At 41.5% G+C, this 26,198-nt stretch overlaps 1 protein-coding gene across 3 annotated transcripts; it reads left to right on the top strand.

Annotated features, from left to right (window-relative positions):
• Nucleotides 1-31: 31 nt before the first annotated feature.
• On the top strand, nucleotides 32-24,503 carry dpep2 (dipeptidase 2). 3 transcript variants are annotated; one of them, XM_010891212.3, is made up of 12 exons: nucleotides 32-182; nucleotides 893-1,003; nucleotides 6,473-6,618; nucleotides 10,395-10,521; nucleotides 12,993-13,122; nucleotides 13,324-13,465; nucleotides 15,063-15,132; nucleotides 21,501-21,677; nucleotides 21,923-22,007; nucleotides 22,316-22,391; nucleotides 22,822-22,957; nucleotides 23,736-24,503. In XM_010891212.3, the coding sequence occupies exons 2-12, from the start codon at nucleotides 944-946 to the stop codon at nucleotides 23,967-23,969; spliced, it is 1,383 nt and encodes a 460-aa protein (XP_010889514.2). In that variant the 5' UTR covers nucleotides 32-182; nucleotides 893-943; the 3' UTR covers nucleotides 23,970-24,503. The 3 variants fall into 3 exon arrangements, with proteins under 3 accessions (XP_010889514.2, XP_010889515.2, XP_010889516.2); XM_010891213.3 differs by lacking the exon at nucleotides 893-1,003 and adding an exon at nucleotides 4,308-4,466 and having other exon boundaries at nucleotides 33-182; XM_010891214.3 differs by lacking the exon at nucleotides 893-1,003 and having other exon boundaries at nucleotides 33-182.
• Nucleotides 24,504-26,198: the final 1,695 nt, after the last annotated feature.

Below are 26,198 nucleotides of genomic sequence, written 5' to 3'. Positions count from 1 at the left end.
TATTCTAAAACACCAGAACGGTTATGTACATTACAATATACTATCAGTTACAGTCTCGCTACTAGCATATGAAGTCGGTCATGTAACCTTCCTTCTGGGCGGAGGTAGCTAGTTCATATATTGAAGTGAGGGTTTAAAAAGCATTCACTGTTAACAAACCGAACCAGAGATAACCTTGCACAGTAAGTTCTCTTTTGCTAAAAAAAATACCATTCATTCAAATAATGTTGTTTGCCAGCTGTGCAAAGATACCAAAATAATGTGCGTTAATTTAATTCGTATTATGTGTAGTAGCTAGTATCCTACTTGCACAAGTCGGTTTTGCGGTAACAGATTAAACATTGGACTAAAAGAACCAACTCAAGAGAAATCTCCATTGAGTTTGATTTTTTTATTTATTCCAAGACTAGGCTTAATCAGTATCCGTGAAGTTGGCCTTAAACGTAATAGTTAGTAGCCGTCTTTTCCACTTCAACCAAACTACATAAGAACCTACTCATGCAAATGTCCTGCTGTGCGAAAAGAATGGATTCTGAATTGAGTGCATTTAAAACTGACCGTTATACATCACCTTCTTCTCAGCTTTTAAATATCACATTTAGCTAATACTTAGCTTTTAAACGTTTGGTAACGCATTTGCTTTTAGCCTTAAAATTATAGTTTGTTAAAATGGGACCAGTTGAAAGTAGGCTATAGCATACCGGAATGATTTTTATCATAACGTGTTGAAATCACTTCTGCTGTTGTAAAAATAGTTTGATGTTCGGTATTTAATGTATCGCTCGACAACGATTCAAGATACAGACCGAAGACAATGGAACATAGGCTCATGTTCATATACATAGACATTAAGCATAGATGGGACTTTTACTTCTATCTGACGTCTCAACAGCTCCGCCATCTTACCTGGGACCAGTTCGGAAAGGTCAAGCCAACAATATTCATGGTGGTATTTTGTGCAGCAGTAATTTGGTACAGAAAAAGGATGAACGATACAAAGGAGGTGAGAAACATTTTTCACGCATCAGTAACCCTACGTGCACTGTCAGCTCGCTCAATTAGCAAATCGCTCAATCTTTAGGGAGCTGTGGCTGAGCCGAGCCTAGCCTGCACACTGCCCACTCCGGCAGGGCGTATCTTCCTAATCTATGCCAGCGACAACCAGTCAACCAGTAGGAAACATCTGTCTCTGCAAATATTAATAAGGATTTAGTATTTGCGCGACTACACAACTGAAAACGTATTACGACGATGCCAAGTCAATGATTTGTCATTGTTAAAATATAAATGTACTTCGTTTTGTTATGCATGTATCATTCATCTGCAGGGACGACTGGTCATTAGGGGCAGGAGGGGCACAGCCACCTGTTGTCAACAGAAAGAACTACAACAAAATAGTTATTTTTATTTCTCAAAGATGACTTCCTATAATTTATTATCTATGAATATAGCATCTTCCTAAATTGCATATAATTTGTGTTAGGATTTTATTTAATGTTCATTGGTCCCTGCCTTGATGCTTCAGACTGCATTCTGCCGTTTCGAGTTCTCAGTAGTAGGCCATATGCTAAGCGTGAATGTGGGGCTAGCCGCTCTCTCACAATGCAATGTACATTGTACGTGTGAAAATATTAATACGCATGCTCAGAATGTTAGTGTGATCAATGCAGATCACACAAATTTGTACTGACAGCCGGTAGCCCCACTACAGCGTCATTTCGTAATTCAGACCTGATTGGCAGTCTGTCTGGCACCAACATTAGTCGACAGGAAGAGCGAGGAGGGTAGATTGTCTTAGCTAGCTTGTTAGTGTCACAAACACCAGATAACATGACAAAATGAATAAAGGGGATTTCATACTCGAGCACCGGTTGGAAACCCTTAATTTGGAGGAGAAACTTGAAGTAAAGCAACTTGGTGCCCATCAGCCACAGAATATTGTCAACACTCTTTACTCTTTACTGCTGGTAAAAGTAACCGCAGGTTAAACATGAAGTGGTTTTTGAAGAAGAAGTGGTTAATTAATGGTTAGCATACAAAAGAATGCACTCTTCTGTTTTCCATGTCTGCTATTTGGTGGAGATGGTACTTGGTCGAGGGCGGGTTAGAAAGATTTGAAAAATGTCTTTCTGAGAGGATTGCAAAACATGAGAGCAGTCATCTGGACAATGCTGTGAAATTGGGCTTTGTTGGAAGGGTAAATGTTGCAGCCCAAGTTGACAGTGCATACAGGCACTCCACTGAGCAGTATAACATGTATTAAACTGTGTAGAAAATGTGAAACCGCACTGCGGGGCACGACGAGTCGGTGGACTCCCTGAATCCCAGAATATTCAGATGCATTTTTGAGACTGTGTGAGGGCGATTCAAGACTTCAGAGGCACTTTGACGCTCAGCCCATCTTCAAAGGGACATCTAGCACTGTACAAAATGAACTGTTAGACTGTATGTATGAAGTGTACAGGGAGGAGATAGCCAAGCAAGTGGACGAGACATCATTTGTTGCCATACAGGCAGATGAGACAACTGATGTCTCCTGAAAATCACAAATGGTGGTTGTGTTGCAATACATGTTGCCTGACAATACAGTGACAGAGAGGTTTTTAGAGTTTGTGTAAGTCAAAGATAAAACTGGACTCTCTAATAGCATCAAGGGTGTGCTGGAACCACTGAAGCTTATGATGGTGCGGCTGTAATGAGTGGAAATTTCTGAGGGGTAAAGATGCTAATGAAAGAGACATACCCACATGCCCAGTTTATTCACTGATATGCTCACCAGCTGAACCTGACCTTGCAGTAACTTTGTTCAGCAAGGATGAGCATCCTGGAGGTGTTTTTTGCAGATTTAACAGCTTTTGCCACATTTTTATCTGATGCTTTCAAACATTTTGCGACTCAACGCATTGGCCATGTTGTCCATCAAAAGCCAGCTGATTCAGCACCGCCGTGCCACCTTTCTCTTCAAGTGAGCCCTCAGCCTTGGTGAGTGAAAGCATATTTTATCATCTTGGCTTTGTGGTGCTGGTCCGTGCATTGGTCATATTTTTGTGCTGGATCGATTGATTTAGTTGGTGACGAGTGTCAGTGTGTCCATGCTTATCTATTAAGGTTGTTTTCATAGAATGGATCTGTATCTCTAAAAAGTTGTCTTTCCACGTCGTTGTGGCCTTCAGTGGTGTTGAGCTCATTGCTGTTCGTGTATGGCCCTGTAGGCACATTGGTTCTGAGATTGGTTGCATTCCTAATTTAGGTTTGTAAATGTGACAGTGGTAATTTTACGTGTGTGAGAGAGGACAGCAATTAAGGTCTCTCTCCAGTATGTGTACTACAACACCTGGTAGAAGCAAGCCACTCTGTCGTTAAGTGTTTTGTGGAGCCACGCTGTTTGTTGAAGTGTTAAATAAACACGTCAGTAGCAAGAGGGAGTTTTGTAGCTTTACTGGTATGTATCCTATATTTTGAAATTGTTTGTGCCCCATACATTTTTTACATATAAAAACGTCACTGCTCACCCGTGATCCCAACGGGTGCATCAATGTTTTAGAATTCTATGTCTGTATGAAGCCAAAGAAGCATCATAAATAATGGGGAAACCGGACACCGCAAATCTAAGTTTCTCTCTTGTCAATGTTTTTTAGAGTAGAAAAGAAAAGGGGGACTTCAAGTTGCAGAGAACATGCCATTGGTAGTCACCGAACTCTGTCACTGCCCGCTCGCTGGAAATTAGCATAAAGTCGCTGTGAGATTTTGGCCCAATCCCAATGACCCCCCTAAACCCTAAGCCCTTGCGCACTTGACGATTTGAGTGGGACAGCCTTAAGCATTCGCAGATTTAGCGAGAACGCGCTTCAAAGTCCGTGAGTGTGGACATTGAGATTGGACCTTTGTCTCCCAGATTTGCTCCGCCCGCTATCGCTGTGATGCGCTGTAACATTGATTTGTAATTTACTGTAGCAAGCTAGTTGAGGCCGTTTAAAAGAAACATTAGTTCTGATAGTATTCATTTACGCACCCATCTAATGTTAGCTTTCTTGGTAATTTATTTAAAAAAGACACTTTTCTACACTGTTACTGATGTATGAGAAGTGATTCCAACCTACCTCGTACTGTTTGTTTGTTCTTTTCGTGGAGCAAGTTCCCACAAGTGGCTTGACTTTTCCTAATTGGTCCCAGGTAAGATGGTGGACCAATTGGGACATCAAATTGAACTAATAAGTTTCATCTATGCTTTATATCCATGATACAGACCTCGACATTGGCTCTTTATGGTGGAAAAAAGATTTATACAATTATTTATTGCTTTCCAGATTCCGGCCAGAGCAAGGAAATCGCTAGACCGGTAAATGTTGTAGCCATCTTGCCGCCTGGTCAATACCACAGAGGATCATGAACAAAGTGAAAGCTAAACCCATGTTTAACTGTTTAAACGGAAGGGATACTGAAAACGATTATAATAACTTAGAAACGTAAGTTCAGCTGTTTATTTCTTTAACAAAATGGTACGTCATACACTCTGGTTTTCTAATAAAATTGTTCAAATGTTTGCAAATATATGTTTGCAAACACATTTTCTACACAGTTTAATACATGTTATACTGCTCAGTGGAGTGCCTGTATGCACTGTCAACTTGGGCTGCAACATTTACCCTTCCAACAAAGCCCAATTTCACAGCATTGTCCAGATGACTGCTCTCATGTTTTGCAATCCTCTCAGAAAGACATTTTTCAAAAATAAGTCTTTAAACATGGTCCTCACTCACGTGACCTAAAAAATAATTGTTGCATTGTTCACCGGCAGCAAGGGTATTTAGTTATTGAAGAGGCAAGGCCACTTGGCCTTACAGGGTGTTATATTTGCCATGGCACAGAAGCCATTGGCTGGGGCCATCAAGCAAACATCGTAAATTAAATTGCTATGCTCCGCTACTGATCGCAAGGCCCTCCAGCAGAGCCCATCATCGGTTGCCATCTCCTTTCTGTGCAAGGTATCTACCATACACAATGCCTTAGGGAAGCATGGAACATCATAAAAGACTACAGCCACCCTGGCTATAGTCTGTTAACACTGCAGCCGTCTGGTAGATGTTACAGGAGCATCAGGGCATAGTCTTCCAGACTCACAGATTTTTCCCCCAGGCCATAACTCTCCTCAACCATGTGATCATACTGATCACATGGACGCTTAATTTGCTCTGGTCACTTTCTATGTACATTTAATGTATGTTATCACATTTAATTTATCCATTTATAGGCACTACTAAACTTATAGACTTATAAATTATAGATTTCTATTCATGCTGTCCATATTCCCATTTCTATATTCTTTGGAATTGCTGCAAGTTTTTATTATGTATATTTGTGCTATTATTTTTGCTTTATATTTTCCTTAATAGCTACTGTGTAGATGTCGTGTGCCATGTCACAATAATTTCCCGGTTCAGAATGATGCTATGTTATTCGCTGGATCTGACTTTATGGAACCCCAAAACACTTATTTAATAACATGAAGCAATTACTGTAGAATAGTGTTATAATAACATGTAAGTGTGTCTCCATGCCTTTGTGAAGTGGTTAACAATTCATAACTGACAGGTATGGCCCTTTTCTGTATCTCTCCTCCCACCCTTCTGAACTGTGTTTGTGTTTCAAGTCTGTGTGTATTGGTCCTCACAAGGATTTCTGTCTTAGGGATTAGGTTTAGGGCAGGGCTGCCCAAATGTATTCCTGGAGAGCTACTGTCCTGTAGGTTCTCTCAAACTCTAATTTGGCACACCGGATTTTAATTATTAGCCTGTTTGAAAAGCTAAATCTGGTTAGTCACAAATGGGGTAGATCAAACCTTCAGGACAGTAGATCCAGGAACAAGGTTGTGCAGCACTGTTTTACGGTGTATGGCAAAATGTTTCAATTAGGAGTAGTTTTAGGGGATAGGGAACATTTTGATTACTGGGAACTGTTGATTTCCTAGATTACTGCACTTCTGATACCCCAAAGAATGGAAAAACAAACATGTATGTGTGTTTGATTGAAATAAAAGCCTGAAGAAGTACCCTAAATATTCAACAGGGCTTTTAACAAATGTTTTGGTCCAGCAACTGTGACCGGTAGATACATAAAAAAATCTAGGGACTCCGGGTAAACGCATATTATGCAAATTCAGAAATGTTATACAACTTAATTATTGGCTAATTAAAGCCTAGTTTCACTGAATGTTTTACCGGACCTTCCTCGAATTTGGGCAAAGTATCTGGTTATGAAATTTTAATAGCATGATCATGCACTTTGTTGATGGTCCCTAATTTATTCATCGACTGTAAGGCGAGTTGCCTATAATCTACCTACCATACATGCGATTTTAAGACGGTTGGTGTGTGACAGTAAAATATTTTCAAATGATTGGGCTTTACAGGTTATAATATCAGTCAATTATTGAATTTCATATGAACCTTACCACAATTTACTTCCTTTGTAGAGCATGATGTCGTGGATACTTCCTGGAGGTAATTTCCTAGACCTGGGGACGCCGATAATGATATGTTTTCTCTGTGGGATGATGTCCGCAGACCCTCCGACAGAAAGTGCAATTGCCTTGATGAAAATATATCCTTTGATTGATGGGTAAATCAAAGCCATTTATTTTAATATTTTCTAGACTGTAGAATCAGGGCCAGCCGTGCATCGGGGAGGATATTTATTGTGTTCTCCTCTGACCTCAAGACCTTTACCAAATATTTGACCATAAGCAGGATCGACAAAATATGGTGTCCCAGAGCAACCATCGAGTGTTTGTCCAAAATCACTTGATACCTAAAGGTCGGCAAATCTAGCAATATAACAGTATCTTGAAAGTCCATTGACAATATAATATACAGTGTCTCTTAAAAGTATTCATCCCCTTGGACTTTTCCACACTTTTCTGTTACAACATGACATCAGCATTAATTGTATTAGACGTTTTTGCCACTATGCCACTGACAAAAAAAATGATTTAAAAGTTAAAAAATACATTTACATTTGCTCTAAATATATTACAAATATAAAAGTGAAAGTTAATTGATTACATAAGAATTTACCCCTGTTGACATGACAGACCTGGATCCAGCAAATTACAGAGACATTTTCTTTAGAAGTCACGTCATTAGTTAAATGAAGTCCACCTGTGTGCAATTAAGGTGTTTCAAATGATTTTAGGTTAAATAAACCTGTCTCTGGGAGTTCCCACAATTTATTAGTACAATTCCTACATCATGAAGACAAAGGAAATAAGGTTCTTCAAAAGCACCAATCAGGGGTGGGATATACATTGGGGAGAACAAGTATTTGATACACTGCTGATTTTGCAGGTTTTCCCACTTACAAAGCATGTAGAAGTCTGTAATTCTTATCATAGGTAATTCAACTAGTGACAGAATCTAAAACAAAAAAACAGAAAATCACACTGTATGATTTTTAAGTAATTAATTTGCATTTTATTGCATGACGTAAGTATTTGAAACATCCGAAAAGCAGAACTTAATATTTGGTACAGAAACCTTTTTCTTTGCAATTACAGAGATCATATGTTTCCTGTAGTTCTTGACCAGGTTTGCACACACTCCTCCATACAGACCTTCTCCAGATCCTTCAGGTTTCGGGGCTGTTGCTGGGCAATACGGACTTTCAGCTCCCTCCAAAGATTTTCTATTGGGTTCAGGTCTGGAGACTGGCTAGGCCACTCCAGGATCTTGAGATGCTTCTTACGGAGCCACTCCTTAGTTGCCCTAGCTGTGTGTTTTGGGTCGTTGTCATGCTGGAAGACCCAGTCACGACCCATCTTCAATGCTCTTACTGAGGGAAGGAGGTTGTTGGCCAAGATCTCGCGATACATGGCCCCATCCATCCTCCCCTCAATACGGTGCAGTCGTCCTGTCCAGAAAAGCATCCCCAAAGAATGATGTTTCCACCTCCATGCATCATGGTTGGGATGGTGTTCTTGGGGTTGTACTCATCCTTCTTCTTCCTCCAAACATGGCAAGTGGAGTTTAGACCAAAAAGTTATATTTTTGTCTCATCAGACCACATGACCTTCTCCCATTTCTCCTCTGGATCATCCAGATGGTCATTGGCAAACTTCAGATGGGCCTGGACATGCGCTGGCTTGAGCAGGGTGACCTTGCATGCGCTGCAGGATTTTAATCCATGATGACGTAGTGTGTTACTAATGGTTTTCTTTGAGACTGTGGTCCCAGCTCTCTTCAGGTTATTGACCAGGTCCTGCCGTGTATTTTCTGGGCTGATCCCAGAACTGATCATTGATGCCCCACGAGGTGAGATCTTGCATGGAACCCCAGACCGAGGGAGATTGACCGTCATCTTGAACTTCTTCCATTTTCTAATAATTGCGCCAACAGTTGTTGCCTTCTCACCAAGCTGCTTGCCTATTGTCCTGTAGCCCATCCCAGCCTTGTGCAGGTCTACAATTTTATCCCTGATGTCCTTACACAGCTCTCTGGTCTTCGCCATTGTGGAGAGGTTGGAGTCTGTTTGATTGAGTGTGTGGACAGGTGTCTTTTATACAGATAACAAGTTCAAACAGGTGCAGTTAATACAGGTAATGAGTGGAGAACAGGAGGGCTTCTTAAAGAAAAACGATCAGGTCTGTGAGAGCCGGAATTTTTACTGGTTGGTAGGTGATCAAATACTAATGTCTTGCAATAAAATGCAAATTCATTATTTAAAAATCATACAATGTGATTTTCTGGATACGCCAAAGAATGGAAAAACAAACATGTATGTATATTTGATTGAAAGTCAGGGCTGCCACTAGAAGGCCACTAGTCAGGGCTTCCACTAGAAGGCTACTAGTCAGGGCTTCCACTAATAGGGCACTAGTCAGGGCTGCTACTAGAAGGCCACTAGTCAGGGCTGCTTCTAGAAGGCCACTAGTAAGGGCTTCCACTAATAGGGCACTAGTCAGGGCTGCTACTAGAAGGCCACTAGTCAGGGCTGCCACTAGTCAGGGCTGCCACTAGGCAGGGCTGCCACTAGTCAGGGCTGCCACTAGTCAGGGCTGCCACTAGTCAGGGCTGCCACTAGTCAGGGCTGCCACTAGTCAGGGCTGCCACTAGAAGGGCTGCACTAGAAGGGCACTAGTCTATGGCAATTCTACAGGAGTTCCATTCTTTCACTGCTGAGCTAGGAGACTGCAGACTGCTACAATAACACAGGTGCTTCGCAAAAGTGGTCTTTATGGGAGAGTGGCAAAAAGAAACAACTCATCAAATCTGGACTAGGTTTTGCCAGAAAGCATGTGGGAGACTCTGAGACTAAGTGGAAGATAATTCTATGGTCTGATGGGACCGACAGAGCTTTTTATCCTCAATGCTGCTTTGTTGGGCCTAATCCTGATGTTGCACATCATCTTGAGAACACCATTTCTACCATGAAGCATGGTGGTGGCAACATTGTGCTATGGGGATGTGTCTCTCTTTCAAAATGCTCATGAAGATTGAGGGCAAAATGGATGCAGCAACGTACAGAGAAATCCTGGATGAAAGGCATGCAAAGCTGATGTCCAAATATGCTCATGGCTGCCAATGGCGTCTCTACCAAATATTAACTAAAGGGGTCAATACTTATGCAATCAATTATTGTCTGTTTTTAACTTTTTATTAGATTAGTAAAGAAAAGTAGATTTTACTTTTCGCTTTGCGATTATGGACTTTTTGTGTTAAAAAAAAGATCAGTGGAAAAAACCTTATGCATCTACCCTAATTAAATGCATTTTGATTTCATACTGCAACAGTAAAATGTAGAAAAGTACAATAGGGTGAATATTTTTGAGAGACACTGTAAACATTGTTTAGAAAATATTATTATATGGAAATTCAATGCTACATTTCCATACATTTCTACACATATTGCCATTGGCCATATATTTTAGTTTTGCAATGTTAAGAAATGTTTTACAATTCTACCATTGGTAGATGGAAAAACATTTTGCTGTGTAGTCACTTTGACATTTGACACATCAGTGAGAGGCAGTAGCATAATCATTAATTGCCTTTCCATTATAAAAATGTATCTCAAAGTTCATTAAATTAAAATATAGAAAACATTTTAAAATACAGTCACGAAACAACAATATATACTGTATATGGGAAGGAACAGCTATCAAAAAAAAGACAAACAGCTGATGCATTATCATATTTACAAATTCCACCTAAGATGACTAGCTTGAAACCCTGACTGATTCGTACCCCCCTTCCTCAAGTTTCCAAAGGCTGTCTTTACTATACATAAAAAATTTGTAACGTTGATAGACAAAGTGTAAATCTATGAGCTGTCTTTTGAATGTGAATATTTATCCTTCCCCTCATGCCCCTCTATTCCTCTCCCTGATTTCTCTTTATCAGCCATAATGACCTAGCTCTAAAGATGAGGATTCTTTTTAATAACCAGCTGAGTCAGGTTGACCTGCGCCACATTAGCAAAGTAGCTACAGACATCAGCAGACTCACAACGGGACATGTCGGAGCTCAGGTAAGCAAATGTGTAATGCATGAGCTAATTGATTAGCAGTCTCATTGGCAAATTCAGATTTTCTAAAAATATAGTACCAAACATTCAGTTTTAACCAAACTTCAGACACTGAGGAGGGATCTATTGTGCAAATAACAAAGATGCAGTTTGGAGCGTTGCATGTTTTTTAAAGTTTTAGGGAATCTTTCATGACTTAGGCTTCTTGATAGAACACATTTTATTCCAAATGTTGGGTTCTACAGTGGGGCAAAAAGGTATTTTGTCAACCACCAATTGTGCAAGTTCTCCCACTTAAAAAGATGAGAGAGGCCTGTAATTGAGAGTTGCTGGTATTTTGGCCCATTCCTCCATGCAGATCTCCTCTACAGCAGTGATGTTTTGGGGCTGTCGCTGGGCAACACAGACTTTCAACTCCCTCCAAAGATTTTCTATGGGGTTGGGATCTGGTGACTGGCTAGGCCACTCCAGGACCTTGAAATGCTTCTTACGAAGCCACTCCTTCATTGCCCGGGCAGTGTGTTTGGGATCATTGTCATGCTGAAAGACCCAGCCACGTTTCATCTTCAATGCCCTTGCTGATGGAAGGAGGTTTTCACTCAAAATCTCACGACACTTTGGCCCCATTCCTTCTTTCCTTGACATGGATCAGTCGTCCTGGTCCCTTTGCAGAAAAACAGCCCCAAAGCATGATGTTTCCACCCCCATGCTTCACAGTAGGTATGGTGTTCTTTGGATGCAACTCAGCATTCTTTCTCCTCCAAACACGATGAGTTGAGTTTTTACCAAAAAGTTATATTTTGGTTTCATCTGACCATATGACATTCTCCCAATCCTCTTCTGGACCATCCAAATGCTCTCTAGCAAACCTCAGACGGGCCTGGATATGTACTGGCTTAAGCAGGGGGACACGTTGTAATGCTTCTAGTTGGTTTCGTGTTGGTTAAGGAACCAGGCGCAGGCAGATATCGCGTTCGTGGGGTTTAATAAACAACAAACAAACCAAACACGAACGGAAACAGCGAGAACCGGTACGGCGGGTCCTTGAAGCCCCGCCAGTCCTCACTCCGCCCAACTACCAGGAAGGCCTCCAGACGCAGAGGGGGTGCCGTCACAACCGTCCTCGGGCACCACCATAGCCCCCCCTAAAAAATTATTGGGGAGGCCTCGGCCCTGGAGGGACTGCCTGCTGGTTCAGGTTTTGGTGGATCATTCTGTAATGCTTCTAGTTGGTGTCGTGTTGGTTAAGGAACCAGGCGCAGGCAGATATCGCGTTTGTGGGTTTTAATAAACAACAAACAAACCAAACACGAACAGAAAACAATAACTAATCTACTGAATGAAAATAAAGTGTGCGACAACGCAACTTAACAACTAACATTCAAACAGTAGCTCAAACAGCACTCACCAGCATACAAACAGACGCAACAGCAAAAATGATCCACAATGTGGGGAGCAGAGGGGAAACATTTAAACACATACAAACGATACAAATTGGGACCTGGTGTGAAGGATTGAAAACATGTGACAGTCCGGGATGTGTTCGTGTGATATGGGAACTTAAGAATATATGGCATGGTGGCGCTGCTGCTCACCGCACCATGACACACGTCTGGCACTGCAGGATTTGAGTCCCTGGCGGCGTAGTCCCTGGCGGCGTAGGATTTTTGCTCACCGTTCTTGTGATGATTTTGACCCCATGGGTCAAAGAGATTATCAGTGGTCTTGTATGTCTTCCATTTTCTTATAATTGCTCCCACAGTTGATTTCTTCACACAAAGCTGCTTACCTATTGCAGATTCAGTCTTCCCAGCCTGGTGCAGGTCTACAATTTTGTTTCTGGTGTCCTTTGACAGCTCTTTGGTCTTGGTCATAGTGGAGTTTGGAGTGTGACTGTTTGAGGTTGTGGACAGGTGTCTTCTATACTGATAACAAGTTCAAACAGGTGCCATTAATACATATATCGAGTGGAGGACAGAGGAGCCTCTTAAAGAAGTTACAGGTCTGTGAGAGCCAGAAATCTTGCTTGTTTGTAGTTGACCAAATACTTATTTTACTCAGGAATTTACCAATAAATTCATAAAAAATCCTACAATGTGATCTTATAAAAAAAAAATCTCATTTTGTCTCTCATAGTTGAAGTGTACCTATGATGAAAATTACAGGCCTCTCTCATCTTTTTAAGTGGGAGAACTTGCACAATTGGTGGCTGACTAAATACTTTTTTGCATCCACTGTATATGGAATCTTAATCCTATGGTGCCATTACATATCACTAAAACTACATTCAATCTGTTACTTACTGTGGAACTAATTTCATAACAATTGGTTCCGTCCCCTAGCCTGAGGCCAGCTGCTAGTCCAGGCCAAAGCACCAGTGAAATCAGTGTAACATTGACTCAACATAATGAGATGTATCCCATTTACCATTTAACTCAAGTGTTGCTCTCTGGCCTCCATCATGTTCTGATCAGGTGTTTGCTGCATACGTGCTGTGCGGTTCCCAGAAGAAGGATGCAGTGAGGCTCACACTGGAACAGATAGACTTGATCCGTCGCATGTGTACCGAGCATCCAGACCTGGAGCTGGTTACATCTGCAGAAGGAATGCTACTTTGGATAATGGCTTTATGAAACTCATTTGCTGTATTTCTCCGTGTTTTGTGCTCTCTGGTGTCATTTGACACCAGATTGATAGTGCTTTCCGCGATTATGTCTGAAATGTATGGGTGCCTAAATCATCTGCTGATAAGTTCAAATGTGTGTGTGTCTCGGACAATATTTACTGTGGGTGTGGGTTCTACAGGACTGTACAACTCTAAGAAGATAGCATGTCTGACCAGTATTGAGGGAGGTCATTCAATAGACAGTAGCCTGGCAGCCCTGCGGATGTTTTACCAGCTAGGGGTTCGCTCCATGGCCCTCACACATACTTGCAACACTCCTTGGTAAGCAGACACACAATCCTTCTCACACACACAATCACAGAACAATAATTGTTAGAATATTTTGAAACATTGTGGTCTACTCACTAAGATATAAACCCAGTATTTTTGTCTGACCCAACATTATCAAAGGTCTAAGTCTCTGTACTTATGAGTATAATCATGTGACTAAACTGTAATTAGATAGAAATATAATTGTATAATATTCTTCCTAAATAAATCTGACTCCAATAGCTATTGTTTTGTCATAAGCACCAGAACATGCTAAGTCTAGTTGGATAGCATGTCTTCACATCGCAGGCCGTGCATTTCAAGTAAATTTTTCCTCAAGTGGCCATTATGCAATTATGATAACGACTTAATATAAATAGCTGATTACTGGAATATCTGTTGTGCCGTCCTCGAAATGTCTGCTTGATATCCTGACAGCCAGCTAAACTTCTTCCCAACACCAAGACTGAAGATTGATTCTTAATTCCACAGGTTTAATGGAGTTACAAGGAAAATAGTGAAACTGCAACACACAAAAGAGCAATGACAAAGTACACATGAATAAAGGCAAATTTGCACTACTACTGTTCTATTTCGTTCGTACTCATTTTAAAACTAATAAGAAATATGTGAATTACATTCAGGACATCATAGCACCTTTACCGTGCAGCTCGTTAACAAGCAAACACGTGAGAGCTAGCATATACATAGCCGACGTGCATTCAAACCATCCTCAGATTACACTTTACAAACTTAAAATTATTGTCAAAAATAGCTAATAATACTTCCAGGATAATTTCACAAAACAAAGTATACATACCGACGATGCTACGTCAGACATGAGAAGTAGACAGATAGGACAGAAGCAACGTGAAATTAATACACTCGAGCTAACTGCTGAAAACGCGCATGAAGAGCGTGAGTGTTCGCTTCCCAACTGGATCACGCCATAGAAAATTTAGAACCACGCGATCATCAAGTGACCATGACCTAAATAGAAACACATAATAAATGCATATTCCTGGAACACATTAGAATACTGAAATGCTGACTAAAAGTAAGCACGTTTATCTTCTATAACTTTAACCTAATGCTGATTTACATGTTGCCATAATGTTGTTATTAAGAATAGAACATTTGTAGTATAATCACTTAATTTGAGCCACTAGTTTGAGCCATCACTTTGCCTTGGTCAAACAACAAAAACAAAAGACAGGAACCGTCACCAATCAACCAATATATCAGCAAATATTAGGACAGTACCATTTTGGTCTAACAACCAGGTATGAATGCTCTTGCCACCGGCTGACCAACCTGTAATATTTTGTAAAGTTTGATTCCTAATCCTTACAGGACTATAAAGGATATTTGAGTACCCATCCCTTTATGGGAAACAGAGGAACTCCAAACAACCTTTTAATCCCCATAATATAATGATTTTTCTTAATTCACTGCATTACTCAAACCACTAATGGCACTTAACAAGATATGAGAGGGTGGGGGCTTTTCTTCCAGAGATGTCCTCCCCAGATGTTTATTCTGTATACATTTTTAAAATCTTAGGTTGTTTCATTTGCATAATAAACACAGTAGGTCTTTCTTGCTATAGGGCAGAGTCCTCCTCAACAATTTATGATGTGTATCAAAGAGAAAATGACAGCCTGACAGACTTCGGTAAGGTACGCAAATCTTTGAAACTCTTAAGATTTACACATTCTGAGAATGAACCAAAATGTCTTTCCTAGACTGGCCCCTTCAGGCATCACACTGGAACATGATGACATCTAAACACAGATTTTGGGATATTTAGGAAGTGCTGTAACACTGATGTGTTCTCCATGAAAACATGCCTGTCTGTATTTACTTTTGTAACATGTGAAGTTCTGACTGCCGGTAGATTAGTACAATGATGTGGGTGGAGCATGTTACAAGTAATTTGGAGTTGGAGAGAGAACATACAGTATGGTCGGAAAAGTGTCGGGTAAACCTGTTAACCATTTGCATGGCATTAGTCTTGCCCATGATAGTAGATTAGATTAGATTCAACTTTATTGTCATTGGACAGTACAAGTACAGTACAACAAAATGCAGTTTGCGTCTAACCAGAAGTGCAAATAGAGGAGTGCAGAACATTTTACAAGTATTAAGTATACGTATGTAAAAGTGGAATGTAAAGGTGTGCAATTAATGCAAATGCATTACCGGTAGATTCTAAATGTAAACATTTACAGGTATTAAGGATAATGTATGTACAAGTGAGATAAAAAAAAAAGAGTGCAATGATGTGGAAGTTTCAAATTTCAATATTTTATTCAGAATACACAACTCACCTAAAGGATTATTAGGAACACCATACTAATACTGTGTTTGACCCCCTTTTGCCTTCAGAACTGCCTTAATTCTATGTGGCATTGATTCAACAAGGTGCTGAAAGCATTCTTTAGAAATGTTGGCCCATATTGATAGGATAGCATCTTGCAGTTGATGGAGATTTGTGGGATGCACATCCAGGGCACGAAGCTCCCGTTCCACCACATCCCAAAGATGCTTTTTTGGGTTGAGATCTGGTGACTGTGGGGGCCATTTACAGTGAACTCATTGTCATGTTCAAGAAACCAATTTGAAATGATTCAAGCTTTGTGACATGGTGCATTATCCTGCTGGATGTAGCCATCAGAGGATGGGTACATTGGGGTCATAAAGGGATGGACATGGTCAGAAACAATGCTCAGGTAGGCCGTGGCATTTAAACGATGCCCAATTGGCACTAAGTGTGCCAAGAAAACATCCCCCACACCATTACACCACAACCACCAGCCTGCACACTGGTAACAAGGCATGAAGGATCCATGTTCTCATTCTGTTTACGCCAAATTCTGACTCTACCATCTGAATGTCTCAACAGAAATCGAGACTCATCAGACCAGGCAACATTCTTCCAGTCTTCCACTGTCCAATTTTGGTGAGCTCGTGCAAATTGTAGCCTCTTTTTCCTATTTGTAGTGGAGATGAGTGGTACCCGGTGGGGTCTTCTGCTGTTGTAGCCCATCCGCCTCAAGGTTGTGCGTGTTGTGGCTTCACAAATGCTTTGCTGCATACCTCGGTTGTAACGAGTGGTTAGTTGCTCTTGAATCACCTGATCAGAACACAGCTTGAATCAGTCGGCCCATTCTCCTCTGACCTCTAGCATCTACAAGGCATTTTCGCCCACAGGACTGCCGCATACTGGATGTTTTTCCCTTTTCACACCATTCTTTGTAAACCCTAGAAATGGTTGTGTGTGAAAATCCCAGTAACTGAGCAGATTGTGAAATACTCAGACCGGCCCGTCTGGCACCAACAACCATGCCACGCTCAGAATTGCTTAAATCACCTTTCTTTCCCATTCTGACATTCAGTTTGGAGTTCAGGAGATTGTCTTGACCAGGACCACACCCCTAAATGCATTGAAGCAACTGCCATGTGATTGGTTGATTAGATAATTGCATTAATGAGAAATTGAACAGGTGTTCCTAATAATCCTTTAGGTGAGTGTAGCATCTCCCTAAATAGTAAATAATTTGTGTTAGGATTTTATTTTTTTCCCTGCGTTGCTGCTTCAGACTGCGTTCTGCCGAACAGTAGTAAGCCATTGGCTAAGCATGAATGTGGGGCTAGTCCTTCCCTCACAATGCAATGTACATTGTACGTGTGAAAATATTAATACGCATGATTAGATAATTGCATTCATGAGAAATTGAACATGTGTTCCTAATAATGCTTTAGGTGAGTATAGATGACATATCAAATGTTTAAACTGAGAAAATGTATCATTTAAGGGAAAAATAAGTTGATTTTAAATTTCATGGCATCAACACATCTCAAAAAAGTTGGGACAAGGCCATGTTTACCACTGTGTGGCATCCCCTCCTCTTTTTATAACAGACTGCAAATGTCTGGGGACTGAGGAGACAAGTTGCTCAAGTTTATGTCCCATTCTTGTCTAATACAGGCTTCTAGTTGTTCAACTGTCAGCGTTGATGGTGCTTTTCCAGATGTGTAGGCTGCCAGTGCCACACGCACTCATGCAACCCCATACCATCAGAGATGCAGGCTTCTGAACTGAGCGCTGATAACAACTTGGGTTGTCCTTGTCCTCTTTAGTCCGGATGACATGGCGTCCCAGTTTTCCAAAATGAACTTCAAATTTTGATTTGTCTGACCACAGAACACTTTTCCACTTTGCCACAGTCCATTTTAAAATGATCCTTGGCCCAGAGAAAACGCCTGCGCTTCTGGATCCTGTTTAGATACGGCTTATTTTTTGACCTATAGAGTTTTAGCCGGCAACGGCAAATGGCACAGTGGATTGTGTTGACCGACAATGTTTTCTGGAAGTTTTCCTGAGCCCATGTTATGATTTCCATTACAGTATCATTCCTGTATGTGATGCAGTGCCGTCTGAGGGCCTGAAGATCACGGGCATCCAGTATGGTTTTCCGGCCTTGACCCTTACACACAGAGATTGTTCCAGATTCTCTGTATCTTTGAATTATATTATGCACTGTAGATGATGATAACTTCAAACTCTTAGCAATTTTTCTCTGAGAAACTCCTTTCTGATATTGCTCCACTATTTATCGCCGCAGCATTGGGGGAATTGGTGATCCTCTGCCCATCTTGACTTCTGAGAGACACTGCCACTCTGAGAGGCTCTTTTTATACCCAATTGACATAATAAGTTGCAAATTGGTCCTTCAGCTGTTCCTTATCTGTACATTTAACTTTTCCGGCCTCTTATTGCTACATGTCCCAACTTGTTTGGCTCTCATGAAATCCAAAATGAGCCAATATTTGGCATGACATTACAAAATGTCTCACTTTCAACATTCAATATGTTATCTATATTCTATTGTGAATTAAATATACATTTTTTGAGATTTGTAAATTATTCCATTTCTTTTTTACTTACAATTTGTACAGTGTCCCAACTTTTTTGGAATCGGGTTTGTAGTTGTGCGGGTACAAGTGGCAATTCTCAATGTCATACTGAATTTGCAAATGAGGTGAATTGAAGGAGTAGGGTAGCATGTGCAACTCAAATGCAGGAATTGCAGCAATGAGGTTCCCCATGGTAGACGTGTGTGTAACAATTGAAAATGCAAGTACAGTGGCAGTTCTAAATGTGCAATGAGGGCAAGTTTAAGGTGCAAATCGACATGTGTAAATTAAATACAGGAATAGCAGCAATGACACACAAAAACTGAAAAACCTTATCAGACTTTGTAAGGCAGTGACAGGGTCCAGTAGTAAAAAGGGTGGGCATAGTTAGTGAGGGGATGTCACAGAGTTCAGCAGGGTTACAGCAGATGGAAAGAAACTGTTCCTGAGCCTGCTGGTACGAGAATAGAGACTTATACCCCGGCCTGATGGTAGGAGCGCAAACGGTTTGTGGCATGGAATTCAAGGGTCTACAATGGCTGGGAGCTGGATACCTGTGATGTGTTTTTCTTCCAGTCGGCCACGGCTTAACCACCCAGACCACACTGTGGTGCAGTTAGTCTGAATGCTCTCGATTGTGCAGCGGTAGAAGTTCACAAGGGTTTTGGAAGACATGCAGGCCTTCTTCAGCCTCCTCTTGAAGTAACTTTTTAACCAGGGCTGAGGTGTTGAGGGTGCAGGAGAGGTCCTTGGGGATGTGGAAACTCAGGAATTTAAAGCTGGACATGCGCTCCACCTCCGTGTCATCGATGAGAACTGGGGTGCAGCCTTTAGATTTTCTGTAATGAGCTCCTTGGTTGTCTTTGTTTTGAGGTCCAGGTTGTTGTCAGCACACCATGCTGCCAGGCACTTTACGAGCCCTGTCGGCTGAGTCGTCATTGTTACTGATCAGGCCTACCACCGTGGTGTCGTCTGCAAACTTGACGATGATGTTGGAGCTGTGTACAGGAACGCAGTCGTGGGTGAAGTGGGAGTACAGGAGGGGGCTCAGCACACAGCCTTGTGGAACACCTGTGTTCAGGATCAGGGTGGAGGAGGTGAAGTTATCTAACCTGACAGACTGGGGTCTGTTGGTTAGGAAGTCCAAAGTCCAGTTGCAGAAAGAGGGGCTGATCCCCAGGTCATGAAGTTTGTTGACCAGCCTAGTGGTGATGACCATGTTGAATGCTGATCTAAAGCCTATGAACAGTATTCTCACATAGGTGTCGTTCAGGGCAGAATGTAAAGCTGTGGAGATGGCAGCTTCTGTAGACCTGTTCAATCGGTAGGCTAACTGGTAGGGATCCAGTGTTGGGGGAGGCAGGACTTGAGGTGGGCCAGAACTAGTCTTTCGAAGCACTTCATGATTGTGTGGGTGAGTGCGACAGGTCGAAAGTAATTCAGGCTACACGTAGACAACTGCTTTGGCACTGGCACGATGGTTGCGGCCTTGAAGCACGTTGGGACAAATCAGTGAAGACCTCGGCCAGCTGCCTAACACATGCTCTGAGACACACTCGGGGACGCCATCAGGACCAGTAGCCTTGCGTGCATTCACCCTGCTCAGTGCAGACAGCACATCTGTGGTGGATAGTCTGGTGGGGGATGTCCGGGGGGAGTTCAGCTTTAATGGCTGGCTCTTTGTTGTCCCTGTTGAAGTGTGCGTAGAACCTGTTTAACACGTTGGTGAGGGAGAAGTCGCCGTCTGTGGGGGTGGGGCTGGTAGTCTGTGATGGCTTGGATGCCCGGCCACATGCGTCAAGGATCAGAGTTGTGGTTGAAGTGCTCCACGATCCGCAATTTGTGGTCATTTTTACCCAACTTGATACCACTTTTCAGGTTGGCCCTGGATGAGCTGTAGGCTTCAGTATCACCGAGAGTCAAGGGTGGCTTGAGTGGCAAACAATCTCCAGTCTGTGTGTTGAAACTGGTGCTGTAGTAGTGAGTCTGCTCCCTCTGGCCATACTTTGACTGACCTCATTGATGGTTTCACCCATTTAATGAGGGGTAAATACTCAGAGAGTAGGAACAATGAGAGGTGGTCACACTGACCTAGGTGTGGCAGGGGAATGGCTTTGTAGTCTTCTGGAATGTTTGTGTACACCTGGTCCAGTGTATGATCCCCTTTGGTGGGGCAGAAGACATTCTGATGGAATTTGGGAAAAACAGTATAGAGTTAGCTCCTTGAACCCACTAACAACGCTGATTCAATGAGCATTGTAACACTGATCTGTCTGGTTTAGGGAGAGGCCCATATGTTTATTGTGGTTAAAGGACCCCACAGATTGGTGGTTATAGTCACTAGTGCAGATGTGGTTAGAGTCCATTACAGACAGGAAGAGGCCATTTTGACTACAGATTCAGGACTAGCATTATATCCCAGATACACTTTAGTCTCCTGGAGGTCATTTGAGCACTATATCCTGCACTTGTTACAAGCTACCATCAGAAGCTCCAGGGAAAGTTTAAATGCTTTTTTAACGTATTGCTGTTGTTCTTGGTATTAATATTCCTTTTTTATACAAGAAAAACAAGGTGAGACCTTGATGTCACTAATACTTGCAGGTCCTGAGAACAAATAAATAATCTTTCCACAGAATTTTGAATTGAACAAGTTATGTGATATGAAGCAGAATTCACAAAATTGGGAAGAGGAAAAAATAAACAGTGACACTAAAATGAATGAATGTGTAACAGCTAGAAGTCTGTCTTGTATTTGGTTAATATAATTTTGTTTTCAAATGCAGCAAACAAATACAGTTCCCGAAAAAATGAAGAGACAAATGCACCTTTTTCTTTCTTTTCGAAAAAAGTTGCAAAGGAATGTTTTGAGTGTGGAACAGAAGGGTTGAAATTAAGAGACCACTGCAAATTGAACACTATTGTCCAGGACTAAACTTAATCTGTATCCGTGATACCGGCCCTATATATCCAGGTGGTAGTTTTGTGTTTGGACTATTTGTTGGTTGATATTCTTCACTGTGTTTTTGTGTGGACCCCAGATCAAGTAGTTGCTCCTCCTGGAGGTATCTAATGGGGGTCCTAATAAAATCTTCAATCCTTCCATCTCTACACCTCCCTCTGTCAGGACGTGGTGAAGGAGATGAACAGACTCGGGATGATAATAGACCTGTCCCATAGTTCTTGGGCCACTGCCAGGGCAGTACTGCAGGTGTCCAAGGCTCCAGTTATTTTCAGCCACTCTTCAGCCCACGCCATATGTAACCACAGTCGCAACGTCCCCGATGAGCTGCTCCGCAAACTGGTAAAAGCCCAGGCAGTAACCTTCTTTCCCACTTGTTTACTCATTCACGCTCTCCCTCCTGTTCACCATCAGCCCCGTGTCTCTCAGCGCGGGTGGTCTTTACTCCTTATATAGAGCAAGGAGAAAGGGAACCTTTTTCATTGCTGATGTTTTGATGAGTTGTCCTCCTTTCTGATGCAACATCTTGAATGTTCTTTGTTTTATTATTGTACAGATCTTTTTTTCTGGATTCATTGTTGTTTCAGAAGGAGAACAGGGGACTTATTATGGTGAATCTCCACAGTAGGTTTGTGGCTTGCAGTGGCAAAGCTGACGTCTCCATAGTGGCTGGTAAGAGTCTCTTTTGATTTACTGGTATTATATAAAGTGAAAACTGACTTACCATTTAATACACATCCAATACAGTTAAATACGGCAGTATCGAGTATATTAATAAAAACAACATTGTATTTGTTGAATTTTCATTTGTAATAAGCCTGGATTTAATCTGAAAGCGGTATGTTGGCAATAATGGCAAAATGTCAAACATATGCAGCATTTACCATATATGGCACAGTCTCCAAACATGGCATTTAAAAGTGGTATTTGGATTGAATCCAGGATGTTTCTATCGTAATCTTGAGTGTATTTTTGTGCAGATCATTTTACCCACATAAGGAAAGTGATTGGAGCTGAGTCAATAGGAATTGGAGGAGACTTTGATGGGGCTTCAGAGTAAGTCACTTTTACTTCAAAGCTCCCTTTTCTAAGCTGGCAACCACTGAGTGTGTCCATATTTAGGGGAAGTGGAAGGTGTGAGCCTGTGATTTGACTTCTGCTTTTAGACTTCTCCTTTATTAACAAGGTGACACAAAATGGAAACACATTCTCCACATTTTCTGGATTAACAGTGCAGATGAACACCTCCCCAGCCATTTGTTTTCCTTCTTGTCAAGACTTATATCTGAGGATGCTGATTTCAGGCATTTCTTTCATTGGTTGTATGTTAATTTAACCTCAGAGTGACGGCAGCATGTCCAGCTGTAAGTAATTAACACGGCCGAATTGTACATGCTCCATCTGAATAACTCATTCTTCTGCAGCCTGTTTGTGTTGTTTTCTTTTGGCTTAAGGGTTTGGGTCTATTATATTTTATTCTCTGCAGGTTTCCTGTTGGACTAGAGGATGTGTCCAAGTATCCTAATCTAATCCAGGAGCTGCTGAGGAGAAACTGGACAGAGGAAGAGTTGTCTGGTGTCCTCAGACACAACTTCCTGCGGGTGTTCACGGAGGTTGAGAATGTGGGTGATACATGAACCAGAGATGTGTTTTGCTAATAAAAAAGGCTTAATACTTCAGTGTTAGTATTGCAAAGGAAGAAAATCCCATCAAAAAAAACCATCTGCAGTAGTAAAACCAAGGGAGGCTTGGAATCTGTTAGCTGTAAGAGGGTCTAATGAAAGGAATGGAAGACACTTTTTAGTTTAAAGGAAACTAGGAACACTGTTGTCACAGCGTTGTGAAGTCCAAATAGTTCTATGAAAATGGTAGGTAAGACAGGAGAAATCAATTGCGCAATAAACGGTTTTAATTTTACTTGCAAGGAGAAAGTATGCAGGTTACAAGGTAACAGTGGATAGTCTCTAACTCAATATAGCTAATTAAACTGTATATATCACATAGGAAAAAGGGGTGTGGTAAGATGCTGCCATCTGTCTTATGTCAATCAAACACATTCCCTTTGTTCTATCACACAAGTCAAATGCTATCTTCCCCCACCTTATCCTTCCTGCCATAATGTTTACTGTTATGTTTACCCAAAGGGGCCAACTGACCTTACTGCCCCCTGTTGTGTCTTCTCCTATCTTGTCCTAAAACCCATTGATCTGCATCTGGACAGACAATAGATGCCCCCTATGCAAATACCAGATCCTTCACATTCCTCTACCTATCTAAACAGTGGGACTCAGTCCTTTACTCAGTGAGAATACATTGTATAAAGAAATGTCCACAACAACGTGTATAACTTACACCATTCCTATGAGTAAACTTTCTCTCCCTCTTCTCCCACTTTCCCAGGAGCGTGACAGGCTTAATAAAACTCTCCCAAGTGAAGCTCAGATATCCTTGGCTCAGGTGGAGAACCCCTGCAGGCTGGTTCTGAGGCTTCCTGACCCAAAGGGATCCTCCCCTGATCAGCATGCCACGGGGCACGGGGACTCAGTGACCCTCAGTGGTGTTGCCCAGAGAACCATGATTATACTGATTTCCTGCTTCTGTTTTCTGCTACACCAGCCACGCAACATTTATTAGATTAGATTGTATAGCTTTACAACGTTAAATGTTTTAAATGTTAAATTCTCTCTGGTTTTTTTTCAATGGCCACAAGCCAAGTGTTACTGTTTTTTTTGTGTAATTTTCTTGAATGCAGTTGCAGTCTGCCTTCTACGAAGCACTTTACGTAATTTTTAGTTTTGGTCATTTGAACTTATAGGGCTTTGTATATTTACACAAAGCTCTGCATGCGTCTAATGCTATGTTATAATGCTTTAATGAAACACATTAAACTCTATTCACAGTCCCATTCTTAATATGTATTTATCAATATTTTATATATATTTGAAATGCTTTATCAATAATCAAGGCCACATGGTTGTCCAAGTTATTGTTGAGTCTAGCAATTCAAGGCAGATTGGACTTAGCTTGATGAAGTGAAGCATGAGCTTCAGGGATGTAATGAGCTCTCTAACAAAGCTAGATATTTTAACACTGGTAAAAGTAATAACACATTGTTCAGAATGCAAGTAGCTTTCACTGTTTAATGTAATAAAATGTACACTTTAGGCATATGGTGAGTGCGTGCATTTTTATAATGTATTAGATAAGCTACATGAGAACCAGTAAAAACTGACATGGTACAACAATATTGAATTTGTAATGGGCATTGAGCAGGAAGCCAGACCATGTTATAGTGCTGAACACGGTATTATCTAGCTCACCGAGCAAGCAGATTCACACAATAGGCTACACCTGTCACATACCTGCCGGACCATTTCACCTAAAGGAAATGAAAATATGAACTAGGATTTTAACAAGAGACACAGAAATGTTTGTACAAACTCCCGTTGTTTTTAAACCAATTGTTTGGCTGGCAAGGGAAATGACACTTACTGCTCCGGATTTTTTTTTATTTTAACCCTTCTCTTAATTTTAACATGGATGTTTTTTACAGTGGGGATTGAATCCTCGCTAGTCTACTGTTTCGAAGAAATCACTTTAACATCAGATTTCCTATTTTGCATCATAGAAAGTGTTTAACGTATTGAGAGCTGTATACTGTAGGACTACAGAAAACACACTACATAGCCTGTAAAACTGTATTTAACTATCAAATAAAGGTGTTCAGCATGGAAATATGAGTCATGGCAAGAAAGATTATGAAGATACAAGTGGCATCTCTTAGAAAGCACTTCATTGTTTTTGACATTTAGTGGCAAGGCCCAGTCTTGCCCGAATCAATTCCATAAAACAGGCCCAGGCCTGCTATAATTAACAACTCTTACAATGATAGCAGATATTAATGTTTTTTATAACTAAACCAAAATCTCCCTGAAGCAGATCTTAGAACAGGAGATGTGCCAAGAGAGGCGCAAAGCGCAAAATAATGTATCCCTATTTGGCAATACACCAATTAGCCATAACATTACAACCACCTGCCTAATATTGTGTTGGTCCCCCTTTTAACGCCAAAACAGCCCTGACCCATCAAGGCATGGACTCTCTGAAGGTGTGCTGTGGTATCTGGCACTAAGACTTTAGCAGCAGATCCTTTAAGTCCTGTAAGTTGCGAGGTGGGGCCTCCATGGATCAGACTTGTTTGTCCAGCACATCCCACAAATGCTCAATTGGATTGAGATCTGGGGAATTTGGAGGCCAAGTCAACACCTTAAACTCTTTGTTGTGTTCCTCAAACCATCCCTGAAACATTTTGCTTTGTGGCAGGGCACATTATCCTGCTGAAAGAGACCAATGCCATCAGGGAATACCGTTGCCATGAAAGGGTACACATGGTCTGCAACAATGCTCAGGTAGGTGGTACGTGTCAAAGTAACAACCACATGAATGGCAGGACCCAAGGTTTCCCAGCAGAACATTGTCCAAAGTATCACATTGCCTCCGCTGGCTTGCCTTCTTCCCATAGTGCATCCTGGTGCCATGTGTTCTCCAGGTAAGAGACGCACACGCACCCGGCCATCCATGTCATATAAAAGAAAACATGATTCATCAGACCAGGCCACCTTCTTCCATTGCTCCGTAGTCCAGTTCTGATGCTCACATGCCCATTGTAGGCACTTTCGGCAGTGGACAGGGGTCATCATGGGCACCCTGACTGGTCTGCAGCTACACAGCCCCAAACAAACTACGATGCACTGTGTGTTCTGACACCTTTCTATCAGTACCAGCATTACATTTTTCAGCAGTTTGAGCTACAGTAGCTTGTCTGTTGGATCAGACCACACAGGCCAGCCTTTCGCTCTCCAC

This window comes from Esox lucius, chromosome 2 (genome assembly GCF_011004845.1).
Source record: "Esox lucius isolate fEsoLuc1 chromosome 2, fEsoLuc1.pri, whole genome shotgun sequence".
Lineage (NCBI taxonomy): Eukaryota > Metazoa > Chordata > Actinopteri > Esociformes > Esocidae > Esox > Esox lucius.
The sequence above is the reverse complement of the archived record's forward strand: the minus strand, read 5'-3'. Positions and strand labels throughout refer to the sequence as shown.